Genomic DNA, 14,110 nt, shown 5'->3' with positions numbered 1-14,110 from the left:
TTATCCGGCTAATTCAAAGGTGGAGGCTTGGGATGATGTACTCATGGCACCATACTATGTTGTTCAAATATGGAGCCGTAAGTAGGCACACCAAGCAGCCATAATTCATATTCCAAGCTTAATCAATAAATCTGATTGATGGAAATAAGGTTTCTAGAATCTGGAGCTCAATCGCGAAGAGGGCTGATTGGGCTAGAATCCCAAGATTGACCAAGCTCTAGCTGATCTAGCATCAGCTAATACATGTACATGGAACAATCTCAATGCTCATGATGCACAACACACAGAAGGATATTCCCCTTTGAATAATCTTATTGATTATTTAAAAACATTCGACTATGTTTAATAAAGCACTACAAAAATTTACACCTTTTTCATTTTACTATTCAAATTTATTATCTTTAATGTGTACAATAAGATTCATGAGATAAAATATCTTAAGGCATGTCTCAAATTCAATATCTTGACCTGCCTAATTTAGTTGACAATTGTTAAGGTTTTGCAGCATATCAATTTACCTGTCACAAAAGAGTAATCTTATATTTGAGTTGTATGATAAAAGCTATGGAGGAAATTTTGATTTAGTTTTAATTTGATATACATTGAAATCATTTTAAATCACTTAATTTCCCATTTTGTAGTCCTTTTAATTTGGTTTATTATTGGTTTATTTTATTCACAACTCTATTTCTCTCATTGTGATAAGTTTGAACTCTATAATGATTTTAATGCCTAAAAAAATTACATAGTTCTAAATTAATCTAAATTTTTTTAGCAATGTACTTTTAATCTCCCACCCCAAGCCCAAATAACAAGAGCTCCTAAATAATTCAGTTGGACGAAAATGAAATTGATTGATAAATATCTGCTGTAAATATATCTACAGTGAATATTCTACAATCATTTAAATAAAAAACCTTTGTTCATTGAAAATACTAAAACTACAATTATTACTAATAATAGATAATAATATACATGTATACCCGATTGTTCTATATCTGGACGGGTTGTATGCCCGGACAAGATGGCAATTTCTGCAACTTTACAAGATCATTATTTCATTAATCAATTGAAAGTTATACCAGACAATATTCACAATTATTTTTTGCTATTTAATTTACAAATTTTTGAGAAGATCTACATGTACAGCAATGTTTTTATCTGCCTAAATGTCTGGACATCAGATCCCTCATCAAGATTCTATTGCAAACCCAATCAAACAATTGATCAGACACACTGCACGGTATGTCACTAAAGGGGCCCCATGTTACACAGAAGTGTGATTGACCAAATCAATTTCAACTATGAAAAGCCAGTATGGAAATAATTATTTGTTTATAAGCATACAACTATACAATGTAGTTATTAGTTTTGTAAACAAGAAGGACCATGCAGCTCAGACATGCATTCTTGATGATGGTGTTGCTGGCTTGGCATACATGTACAGTAGTTGGTTGATTGGATCAGTCACACTCCACTGTAAGACAGGGCCCTGTTACTACTTTGGCATATAAACATCACATCAACACAACCAAGGACCCTGTATCACAAAACTTGATTTCAATGGCAGGTTGCTCAGTCCTGATATTATATCACATGATTGGCTAAGAGCAAATTTGCTATAAAGAATCAAAGCTTTTGTTATCAATAAACAGAACAAAAATATCTATTGAGATACCTGTGGTGATGTATTTGGTGTTCAATCCTTGCTTTAGCACTTGTACATGTATATCAACATAATCACATTTTTATTTGGTTAAGTTATCACATAGTTTGGCACATAATGGTAATTCACTAACGATGAGTTTTACTTTAAGGGCAAAAAAATGTTTCAAGTTTAATAGTCAAAGTACATTTAATCGTAAATACATTTGACAGTGCTCACCATACAAAGTGCATACATTTGTACAACCACATTTCTGACCAGTCTAAACAATAAATTTACATGACGAACTTTCAAAGATAGAAAATCTCAACTGTCAACCCATACAACCCAAATCAATGAACAAAGAGAGATCTAAACTGCTGCTAGCTACATGTAGGCTGATAACCAGATGTTATTCTCTCCATGTTGCTTCCCCTCATTATGGTATAACCTTCTGGAATAAGCCAAACAGACAGACTTCACAATCATCAGAGAATCTATAATAGACAAAATCTTTTTCACCAATAGGAACAAAATAAAGTTTGACAACTACATGTACACGTAATCACTTCCTTCTACACATTCCTTCTTCAATTTTCCTATAATTCAAAGAGACACGGTGGTGATTCACACTTAATTATTTTATCATCATTGTCATCATCATCATCATCATCATCTGTCATCATCATCATCATTATCATAATCATTTTTATAGTTGTTTTTATTATCAATTTTCATTATTACCGGTATATAATATTAAAAAAGAGTTTTGCGATCACCAAGCTGTTATAATAAAGTTTCAAATATTTTTGAGCAAAAGTTTTGAAAACAAACACCATGGAATCTAAATATATACTAAAATGATGTGTAGGCCTACATGTACAGCTAAACTATAATCAGTTCTCTGTAGTTATACAAATTAAGTTATTAATCTCAATGATTTACTGCGGCATACAATCAAAATTATAGGCACATCATAATTCAAAGCTCATTTCTCTGTCATATATTTACTCAAATATCTTCACTTTGCATACATATTTATCTTATAATACTTTGTATTTTTACACTATGATTAATTCTTCAATTCAAAGCCTCTATAAATGCATTAGCGTATTTATAATTGAGATGAAGAAGGATGCAAATTGAGACTTTTGCTCATTCCTGAGTATAAAACTAAAATCATTAATTTATTACACTATTAGTTCCGACCCTTTTGATTATCCTTCATCCAATTTCTTTACAAGTACATACATATAGTTTGATTAATTTTTATGTAAATGTTTAAAAAATCATTTTGTTTTCCATGAATTTGTACAACTGATTCTAACCATATGTACATACATGTACATGGCTTGCCTCAGACCTTAACGGTATTAACGGTATGCACGATCGTAAAGTTTATTGCATATTTTTTGGTTACATGTCAAAGTTGTCCATTTCGGAAAATACACTGTTATGCACATTTGAATTCATTATAGATTTTATATGGATTCATTTAGGCTGAGAGTTATATTAAAGACATACATATTTATCATACATGTAGGTTTAGGCATATTCATGAACGAGACTAATGAAAGCACAATGGTCACTACTTATACAGTATGGCACAGTTGTTTCGTTTTATGGAAAAGTTAGGTATTTATAAAGTAACTTTCATAAGCTCTACTACTAAAAATTTAGCAGTACTTAGCTATTAAAGTATAAAATGTAAATTGATTTTTTTTATATAACAAGGTGAAAATGTTTGATAATAATATGCAGATATGCTCTACATGTTTCTAAATAATACTTGTACATATACGGCCTACTGGGGGCAGGACTGCGTAAAATAGTATGACAAGAGAAATACAGTATGTATAGAGAGAAAAAGATAAATTAAAAGGGTACCCTCCCCCAATACGTCTGTTATGCTTTCAAGGTACAGGAGAACTGCTTTAAAGCAATACCACATACATGACAGACATGGCAAAGAGGTACTCTTTAGTGCTCAATCTGGGTCAGGTGCATGGGCCTACCAGAGCTCATAATAAGAACTGTATGCAGTTGCAAAGGAGGGAGGGCAACAGACAGTAGATTGGCCAAAAAGAACTAAACTGCATTTTTCGCTTTCAAACTAAGCATGATACAGGATGTTTTGTTTTGGTTTAAAAATCATGAGACCTGTCTCAAGTCTGAAACATCTAAAGGATAAAATGAAAGTAAATGGCAATCCAGATCTTGGTCATATCTACGCTGTCCTAATTTCGATATCAGTCTCGCAAACTCTCATGAAGGACAGATTGTAATGTGCAAGTATAATAGCTTTTTGCAAATCTGCACACATGTAACTTTTTGGTCTCCTCAATTGGTCTTCATCTTCCTTTTTTTTCTTGTTTGGAATAGTATCACTTCTGACATTCTTTGCATTTATAATCTTAAAAGTTCATTTTTTTTATTACTCAATCAAGATATATCTCATTTCATCAAATCTTTCATTCAATAGTTTTAATACATGATTCAATTTATCACAAGGAATGATAATAATAGAAGACAAATACATCATAAAAACATATTTGTACAATTCATAATTTTCAAAATCTTATTGACCAATGGACTTGATTTCTCCGTATTTTAATACATTAATATAAGCACCATAAAAATATAAATATATACATCTTTGTTTAAAAATAATACATACATGTATTGGTGCACAGGTAAGGATTAGTCGAAACTCCTATTTCACGTTGTTTCTTACAACAAACGATTACTCAATAACACATTATTTTGAACTCAACAGCTAGATCATTCCAGGTCTTTTGAGGTCAAAGATCAATTATGCATCATAAAATGTAAACAAAAAAAAATCATAAAAAAATAAAATCACCATACTTCGGTAATATCTCATCACTTTTACGATAACTCTCTGAATAAGAGCAAAATACTGAATAAAATAAATGTCATAATTCAATTAAATAATTACATCACCATGCAAGAATGAATCATCATACTCTGGGGAGTGTTTCATCAACATTTTCATCCGACAAGTTGTCAGATCTGACATCTTTCCCTGATGTTGATTGGCTGAGAGGTACTGTTACTATGGTAACTGTCGGATAAAACGGGACTTGTCGGATAAAACGTCTGACAAGTCCTTTCATGAAACGCCCCCCTGGTCTTATTGGAATAATACTTCCTAAACTTACACATGAAAAAAAAAACAAGGCCAATATTACACAATTTATAAAGGAATTTTGCAACAACAAAAAATTGAGAAAAATAAGAATTCACATCCCAGCTGCTCCTAATCTACGGGATTTATCAGTGGAATAAAACAAGAAAGAACAAACATATTACTTGGTACTGTTTCATTTATATTTTTTTCATTAAAAATTACAGCTCTTAGAAGCTGCACAGTACCGCTGGGATACAAAGGTGGAAAAGATAATAAAAGAGGAAAAAAAGAATTTCCTCATACATTTAAATTAAAAATTTGTTTTTCATTAGAATCTGCAAATCTTAACAGCTACTTCTAAGAGTTGGTATTTATAGGTGGGGAAAAAAGAAAAAAAAATCTGTCCTATTTTATTTTATTTTTTTTTCATTAGAAATAGCTGCACATTACCCCTTGGGATACATCGGTGGAATGAAATAAAAAAAACATAAACAAAGAATTTAATCTTACATTTTGATTAACAATCTTTTTTTATTACTAGATGCACATTACCATTGGAATTCATCGGTGGAATGAAACACAAAACAAAAACAAATTTCATCATACTTTTAGATTTAAAAATATGATTTTCATCAGAATTTGGAAAAAAGAGTTGGCATTCATTGGTGGAACGAAATGAGAAAAAAGAAACAAAAATATTTCACACTACTTCTTCATTCACAATTTTTCATTTGGTTATTAAAGGTCTTACCCGCTGCACATGACTGTTAGGAATCATCAATGAAATGGAACAAGAAAGAAAGAAAAAGATTTCATCCTACTTTTTCATCTTTTCTTCCATGGCCTGCCTCATCTTGAACTTCTGAACCTTGCCAGTCACTGTCAACGGGAACTCGTCAACAAACTCAATGTAGCGAGGGATCTTGAAATGAGAGATCTGTAGTGTGAAAAACAGATTAGAAATATAAGTTGAAAGTTGCTGGGTTAAGTTCATGAAGCTGTTTGTATAGTTACACATGACTCATTGCACAATTTTATGCATGCTTGTATAAAGAAAGAATCAAACTCATATTACACAAGAAATTAATCAAAATCAAATTCACAACAGGAGAAATATGAGAATAGAACATTCTGCTTTGTTTTAACAAACAGGTATATACCAGGGGCCGCGGAACGGTTTTCAAAGTGGGGGGGCTGAGCCAAAAGTGGGGGGGGGGGGGGTCTGACCATGCAAATAATCACAATCCTTTGGTAATTTTTACGTTTTTGTACACGGTTTTGAAAAAAGTAAAATAATTTTCACTGATGGGCTGGGAACCCTGTATACGCACACATCATGAACAGTATGCCAATGAGGGAGTCGATGATGACTTACACTCACTATTCCTTATGTATTTTGTCAGGGTGGACTAATATACTGTAAGAAATGGCAATGGTATGTATACTTGGCCCCGTCTTACGAAGAGTTGCGATTGACCCGATCAACCACAACTATGAAAAGCCAGCAACATCAAAACCTAAAATGCATTTTTGCTCAAAGTATTTTCTAGATATGCTGTAAATTCATACATTCATTGATTTATTGAAAATTTATAGTACTTCTCTTTGTTTTAAAAGGACATTGTGCAAGATTTTAGTAGAAAACATGATGACATCAATGGATCTTCATACAGTTAAAGGTTGATCAGATCAATCGTAAATCTTTTTTAAGATGGGCCCCTCAAACACACATGGGTCATGTTGCATAAATCTTAGCATTGATGATAATGACCCTGCTTTCAATCTTGAACACATCACCCCTATCTTATCTGACCTTCATTGGCTACCCATTCGATCAAGGATCAAATATAAACTTCTCATATTAACATTCAAATGTATTCATGGTATTGCCCCTGCTTATCTTCAAGAACTTGTCCAAATTAATAAACCCAAGCGTAATCTCCGTTCTGGCTCACAAAATCTTCTCTCTGAAATTACTGTCAAGACCAAATCATATGGGGATCGGGCTTTCCAAAAAGCTGCACCAGCACAATGGAATTCTCTACCACCGACTTTACGAAATATTACCCAGCTTGAGAAATTCAAAGTACAATTAAAAACCCACCTCTTTCAGAATGTTTAACTTAGTCACATGTAGGTCCAATGCATGTTTAATATTCTTTGATGTTATGTATAATTATTCAATGTCAAATTTTTAAATTTACAATTCTAACCACATTTCTCGCTTTCCTCGCGCATAGAGACCTGTAGGTGTTATGCGTATTTAAGAACTGTACTATTATTATTTATTATTATCAATCTTATCTCCCATGGAAACCTTGATTCTTATTGGCTTTTGAGTACGGTCACCATGTCAAGGAAACATAAACTATAAAATAATTCATAGAACTCCATTATACTGTTTTATTATTTTGATAGTTCTTACTACATGTATATTCTATATTGAAACTCAGGTTGAGGTGAAATTACAATATTAACAAATAATGCTTGAAGACATCTGGACTAACCATTAAATGTTTAATAAATGATTTTGTGCTTTCTCTTTATTGCATGATTTTCTTTATGTATTAGCAGTGTAATTCAGTATTTTTCAATTTTTTTAAAATGATTTGTAGGGGGTATGTATTATATTAATGAGAGTCTTTGTAAGAAAATAAGTCTTGAAAAAATGATTACGCCAGAAGACACTGAAATTGTGAATAGCTTACGTTTCCTTTACAGAAGTCTTTGATCTCCTCCGGCGTGGCTTCCTGTCCTGCTTTCAGTCTGATCCAAGCACACAATTCTTCCCCCATCCTTTCATCTGGTATGCCAATCACCTGAAATCATACAAGATACAATAGAGAGGTTTTGAACTCTGTTGAATTTCACCCAGGGAACCATTCCTACTGCAAGATCTCCCGGATAAATCCTTGTAGAATGATCTTCACGTGTGAACAAGTATTAAGCCCAATTTACACCTACACAATGCCATTGCACTGTAGATCCGATTGCAAAAGGTTTTGCCAATCGCATTGCAGGCCAGCGCACATACTGAAACAGCTCTGCAATGCGCTGCATCTTCATGACACCTCCTATATCATCTGCGCTACAGCAACACAGCTCATTGGTTGTGACGCCATCCTCCAGGACAAATGTGAGATTATCAACATTGCAGGAGAATCATAGGAAGATCTGAGACATCAAGGCCAGAATTCACAAAGGTGGTTTTTAAAACCATCGGAAGAACCCATGGTTTATGCAGATTTCCTGTATAAATTACGCTTATTTACCGCGTATATTAAAAAATGTCCAATGCTGATGTGCGCTTTTGTCACAGTGCGCCAAATTGATGCCTGTTGCCATGGTTAAGTATGCTATTTCATTCATGAGTCCACCGTTTTGAATTAATGAGTCCACTCTTCAAACAGTGGACTAATGAATAAAATAGCGTACTTACCCATGGCAACAGGCGTCAATTTGGCGCACTATGACAAAAGCGCGCATCAGCATTGGACATTTTTTAATATACGCGGTAAATAAGCGTAATACATACAGGAAATCTGCATAAACCTTGGGTTCAACCGAGGGTTTTGAAAACCACCTTTGTGAATTCAGGCCCAAATGTCTGAGATTAGGTCTGCAATTCTTCTGCAACAAATCGGATCGCAGTTGCAGCGTGTTGTAGGTTGATGCACACTCTGTGATTTGGACCTGAGCGAAATCACATCATATTGTGTGCGCAGGCCTTTAGTATCATCTAAATCATGGCTCACCTGAACATCTTCAATCTTGGGATGCTTGTAGAGGAACTGCTCGATCTCTGTAGGATAGAGGTTCTCGCCTCCTCTGATTACCAGATCTTTAATCCGACCTACGATAGTCAGGTATCCTTCTTCATTCATGGTGGCCAAGTCTCTGATTAGGGAGGGCAAAAGACAGTGAAAAAATTTATCAAGGAACGTTTCATGATGAAGCTTGAAGCATTTCACAAACAAATTTGCTCTAAGCCAATCAGGTGCGAGGATTTTCAGTAGCTTGTAACATTTATTGGTGAAAATTTATGACATGTCGCACATCAACAACTCTCCCTTTGATGGATAAATCTACTTCAAAACGTCTTTTTGTTTAATTATAATAAGTGTACTACAAAATATTTGTCCATGATATATTTTGTGAAACCTGTACCGGTACTTCATATTCTTCCATAAAAATAGCACCTTATCAACAAACCTCCTTAATAATTGAAATGATTCAAGTGAAAGAGTCACCCCTTTTCACCGGACAAAGAACTATGACTTGCAATTGGTCAGAAATACCCTTTTCTGAAGGCAGTTTCTTATCCTTGGTCTATCATGAACCCCATGCTATACTTAACCCTACAATATATTTTTTTTTCTGTCCTCACAGCCAAATTTTCTCTCTGACCCTAGCTAAGAAACACTTGCTGTTCTCACACAAAATTTCTTAACACTGGTCTGGTGGCAGCTATTAATGGGTGCTTATCTCTGATTGGACAACAATACTGGGTCCATTGTCCCTAGGAAATGGATAGAACGCCGCTTGTTGCTTGGCTGAGTTTCTGTTCTCATGAGAGCTCTTAGGCTCCTTTTTTTTATGCCTTAGTACTGTAATTGCGTGGCTAACTCCGCTAGTTAGCAAGGCAACAGATTCCCCTACTACTTGTGGGGATTTCTCACTTTGCAAAAGCAACATACATGTAAGATGAGAAAGCAGGCTATTAAAGCTTAACCCCAGACCATAGGTAGAGCTAAGTTGCCATCTAGCCCTACCTGTAGTATGGAGTAAAGGAACATTTTGCTTGTGAAAAGGGGTATATATTAGAAGTCTTTCTCACCCAGAATGGAACCATCTCGTCTCATCAATGACCTCTCTCGTCTTGGCTTCATCATTCCAGTAACCCACCATGGTGGTGTACCCTCTACTGCACAGTTCTCCAGGAGTGTTGTAAGGCATCAACTCACCGGACTGAGGATCAATAATCTTAATCTGAGAAAGGACACAAGGTCATAATCTTCATCACCATAAAATAATGCTCTGTTGGCAAGACCAAAATCTGCTACCTCCTCAGAGGACCGATCGTTCCCTGCTACCATGCAACGCCTCTGGAACCAGCTCCCCCGCTGCACCCCTGTATCATCATCTCTGGGAGCATTTCAGCGGTCATTATAGACATTTCTTTTAATAGTTAATATACTTGTCATTTATGTATGTATTTTTTTTTTTTCCTTTCAAAATTTTATTTTGCTCATGTGTAAAGCGCTGTGATATAGTCATTGTGAAGAGCGCTATACATATATATTGTATTCTATAATTGTTATTGTAAAATAATCATGATAATCATATTATTAAAAATATTACAATGTCATCAATGACATGCTTGGTCTTGACCTCATCATTCCAGTAACCAACCATGGTGGTGTACCCTCTACTGCATTTATTGCCCACTCAGGAAAGTCTATGAGAAAATGCGTGGAAATGTAGTGGGCAATAAGGGAGAGGAAACATCCGGGTGTTCTACACGCTTTTGTATGCGGCCTTGAACCGCGCAGTGCTGTACGTCAAGTTGAGACAATGCTGGATACTGCATCCCAAAGCCAGGGATGCGTCATGTCAATTACGTCACAATGGTAAAGTTCAGAGCCCAGTCTGCTCAACATGACAAAATAGATTCCCATTCTTAAACTGTAAATATCTAAACTTTCAAGATTTTTGCTCTAGATGTCTGATTTGGTTAATAATAGCAATATGGACTGGCCTGGGAGCGAAAGGACATATATTGCCCTCACTAAATTGATATCATTCTCGTCTACGACTCGGGCGATATAATAGAGTTTGGGCGATATATGTCGTATTGCCCCGAGGCCAGTCAATATTGCTTTATTGTACCATTTTGGGTGTGTTCAAAATTCCTTTGCCTGTGTCACTTTTTCTTTTCCTTTCCCACCCCCTCTCTGATTGATTGATTGAATTTATTTTTTCTTCATTTCAAACAAATTGACAAAGTAAGTAGGAACAAAACACAATATGAATAACAGAAATGAAAAAAAGGGAACTCACTTGAAAGCTTCACTTGTTTATGTGAGTCCCCTGAAATAAATAACTGATTAAAATTTATCAAATACAAATATAAATTAACAATGTTCAATAAAATATTTGAAGACTACTAATGGGGTCAAGCTTCGTATGTTTATGCAATACACAAAAATTAATACAATCAAGATAATATATTCATACCCATGGTATACAAATATATATATATATACAAGATAACGATTCAAATATTGTATGTAAGATAAATTTAACAAGACAAGAGGGAATATTAACAGAGAAAAAAACACAAAACAAAACAAAGACAGTGTACCGAAGAGGACAAGACAGGACAAAACAGGACAGAGAAACAAAAAACAAAACAAACACTACAGATAACAAGCCAAAAGACCAGAACAGACAAAACAAACAAGAAATCTGCACATTAAGAATAGAAAGAGAAGATGAAAATGTGAGGAGAGGGGAATAGAAAATAAGAAAAAAATAAAAAGAGAATGCTGCTTAAGTAGAGACGTTGGATATCTGCGGTTTATATTTGTGGAGAAGAATTTTCTTTAACCCATTACTGAAACTAAAATGTGTCGTTTTATTGTGCACGGATTCCAAAAGAGAGTTCCAAAGTTGTGTACCGGTAAAAATAAATGTTTTATTCAGAAGGATGGTTCTAGCTCTTGGTGGGTGAAATAGTCCGGCGGACCTTGTTGGATAATGATGAATATTGACATTTTTAGTGAACATGGAATGAAAAATATTTGGTAGTTCATTTCTATCTAAAGTATACATAAGCTTTCCAAGATTATAACTATATAAATCACCGACCTTCAAAATATTATGATTGTAGAAAAGTACATCAGTGTGCATCTCTCCTTTCCTTTCTCTTTGTCACCTTCAGCTTTCTTCTCTTGCCCCCGTCATTTCCACTCATTTTCAGTGACAAGTAACTAAATTTATTTATATATTTCATTAATCGCATGCTACACCCCTTTATTATTGTTTAGTTTTAATATATATTGTAAATCAACCATTGGAATTGGGACAGGAGGCTTCATGCCACAGTAATTCAGTTAACTTTTTCTGTCCCTGGCGTTCCAATGGTTGATAATTCTTATTTTGTATTGTTTATACTGAAATGTATTTTTGCATTATTTGCCGAATAAATAATAATTATTATCATCAAAACAATCATTGAAAACATCTCATCAATGCCCTCCTTCGTCTTGGCTTCACCATTCCAGACCCCCCCCCCAATAGTGGTGTATTCTCTACTGCAGTTCTCCAAGAGCTTTGTAAGGCATCTCAGCATCAGTTGTGATGACACCACAACATTAAGATGCGCCCAGAGTATCTGCTGCACATACTTCCATGCTTTCAATTATCAATATCATATATATATATATATATATATATATATTTGTATATATATATAAATTTGTATATATATATATATATATATATATACATGTATATATATATATATATATATATATATATATATATATATATATATATATATATATATATATATAATATATATATATATATATATATCTCTTGTTTTCCTATAAAGAAAGAGCATTACAGGGATGGTCCGGGCTGAAAGTATTTATATCTAAATAAATAGAATAAAATTCACAGAGCAAAATGCTGAAAATTTTATCAAAATAGGATAAAAAATAACTAAGTTATTGAATTTAAAATTTAAAGTGAAAACAGTTATATGCACATCGTCATGAACATCCATTAGGTGGGCTGATGATGTCACATCCCCACTTTCCTTTTTCTTATGTTATTACATGAAATCATAATGGTTTCATTTTTCATACATCTGTAAATGATGTATCTCCATTATGATGAAATAAGTAGTGGCAATAAATAACTAATGCACTTAATCAGTTGTCAATTGAATTGTTTTAGTTCTTGGTAGAAAAAAAAATTGAATTAACCTAATTTCACATAATAAAATACAAAAGAACAAGTGGAGATATGACATCATCAGCCCGCCTAATGAATATTCACAAAGACATGCCTAGAACTGTTTCACCGGAATAATGCATATCTTTAAAATTCAAAAACTTCGTTATTTGTTATCCGATTTTGATCAAATTTTTAGTATTTTGCTCCGTGAATTTTTCTCTAGTTATTGAGATACAAATATCTCCAGCCTGGACCATCTCTTTAAACTAGAAGACCAAAGAAAAGAAATAGGATGCATAGCCATTGGAAAGCTAAATTCATATTGTACCTCCATTCATTTATTTCAATTAATGGTTTTTTACCTCATTGTGTGGAGCGGGCTTTCCAACTGTAGATACCCTCAGATCTACAGGGTCGTGCATCTCGGTCTGGCAGATAACAGGGCTAACCTCAGTCAAACCATAGCAAATCTATTCAAAAATAAGAATGATAAACGCAAGGTTACAGGCGAATACTTGTGAATGCATTAAGTAGAAAGGGAGGATTATCAGAATGTAAAGCAGTAGATGCTATAACCATCAAACTACCGGTAAACAGAAGTTTGCTGAATAGAACCGAAACAGTATCAAAATCCTGGTCCAGGGTGCTGGTTACATTTAACCAGTATCAAAATCCTGGTCCAGGGTGCTGGTTACATTTAACCAGTATCAAAATCCTGGTCCAGGGTGCTGGTTACATTTAACCAGTCTCAAAATCCTGGTCCAGGGTGCTGGTTACATTTAACCAGTCTCAAAATCCTGGTCCAGGGTGCTGGTTACATTTAACCAGTATCAAAATCCTGGTCCAGGGTGCTGGTTACATTTAACCAGTCTCAAAATCCTGGTCCAGGGTGCTGGTTACATTTAACCAGTATCAAAATCCTGGTCCAGGGTGCTGGTTACATTTAACCAGTCTCAAAATCCTGGTCCAGGGTGCTGGTTACATTTAACCAGTCTCAAAATCCTGGTCCAGGGTGCTGGTTACATTTAACCAGTCTCAAAATCCTGGTCCAGGGTGCTGGTTACATTTAACCAGTCTCAAAATCCTGGTCCAGGGTGCTGGTTACATTTAACCAGTCTCAAAATCCTGGTCCAGGGTGCTGGTTACATTTAACCAGTCTCAAAATCCTGGTCCAGGGTGCTGGTTACATTTAACCAGTCTCAAAATCCTGGTCCAGGGTGCTGGTTACATTTAACCAGTCTCAAATCCTGGTCCAGGGTGCTGGTTACATTTAACCACAGAATCATTGTTTGTTACAAGCCCCCGATGCTCAACGGCCCTTTTTAACGAAAAAAAATAATATGATACTG

General features: G+C 34.5%; 1 protein-coding gene across 1 annotated transcript in view; it reads right to left on the bottom strand.

The window, feature by feature from the left end:
- Nucleotides 1–370: 370 nt before the first annotated feature.
- Nucleotides 371–14,110, bottom strand: part of LOC129261142 (medium-chain acyl-CoA ligase ACSF2, mitochondrial-like) — a 28,782-nt gene continuing 15,042 nt past the window's right edge. Inside the window, exons 9-13 of the mRNA XM_054899196.2 lie at nucleotides 13,124–13,231; nucleotides 9,634–9,785; nucleotides 8,552–8,693; nucleotides 7,505–7,615; nucleotides 371–5,733 (exon numbers count right to left, since the gene is read on the bottom strand). Coding sequence (XP_054755171.2) covers nucleotides 5,614–5,733; nucleotides 7,505–7,615; nucleotides 8,552–8,693; nucleotides 9,634–9,785; nucleotides 13,124–13,231 — 633 coding nt within the window. The 3' untranslated portion in view covers nucleotides 371–5,613. The remainder of the gene's footprint in view (nucleotides 5,734–7,504; nucleotides 7,616–8,551; nucleotides 8,694–9,633; nucleotides 9,786–13,123; nucleotides 13,232–14,110) is intronic.

This window comes from Lytechinus pictus, chromosome 5 (genome assembly GCF_037042905.1).
Source record: "Lytechinus pictus isolate F3 Inbred chromosome 5, Lp3.0, whole genome shotgun sequence".
NCBI classification, from domain to species: Eukaryota; Metazoa; Echinodermata; class Echinoidea; order Temnopleuroida; family Toxopneustidae; genus Lytechinus; species Lytechinus pictus.
Note: the sequence above shows the minus strand (reverse complement) of the source record. Positions and strands in the feature narration are given on the sequence as shown.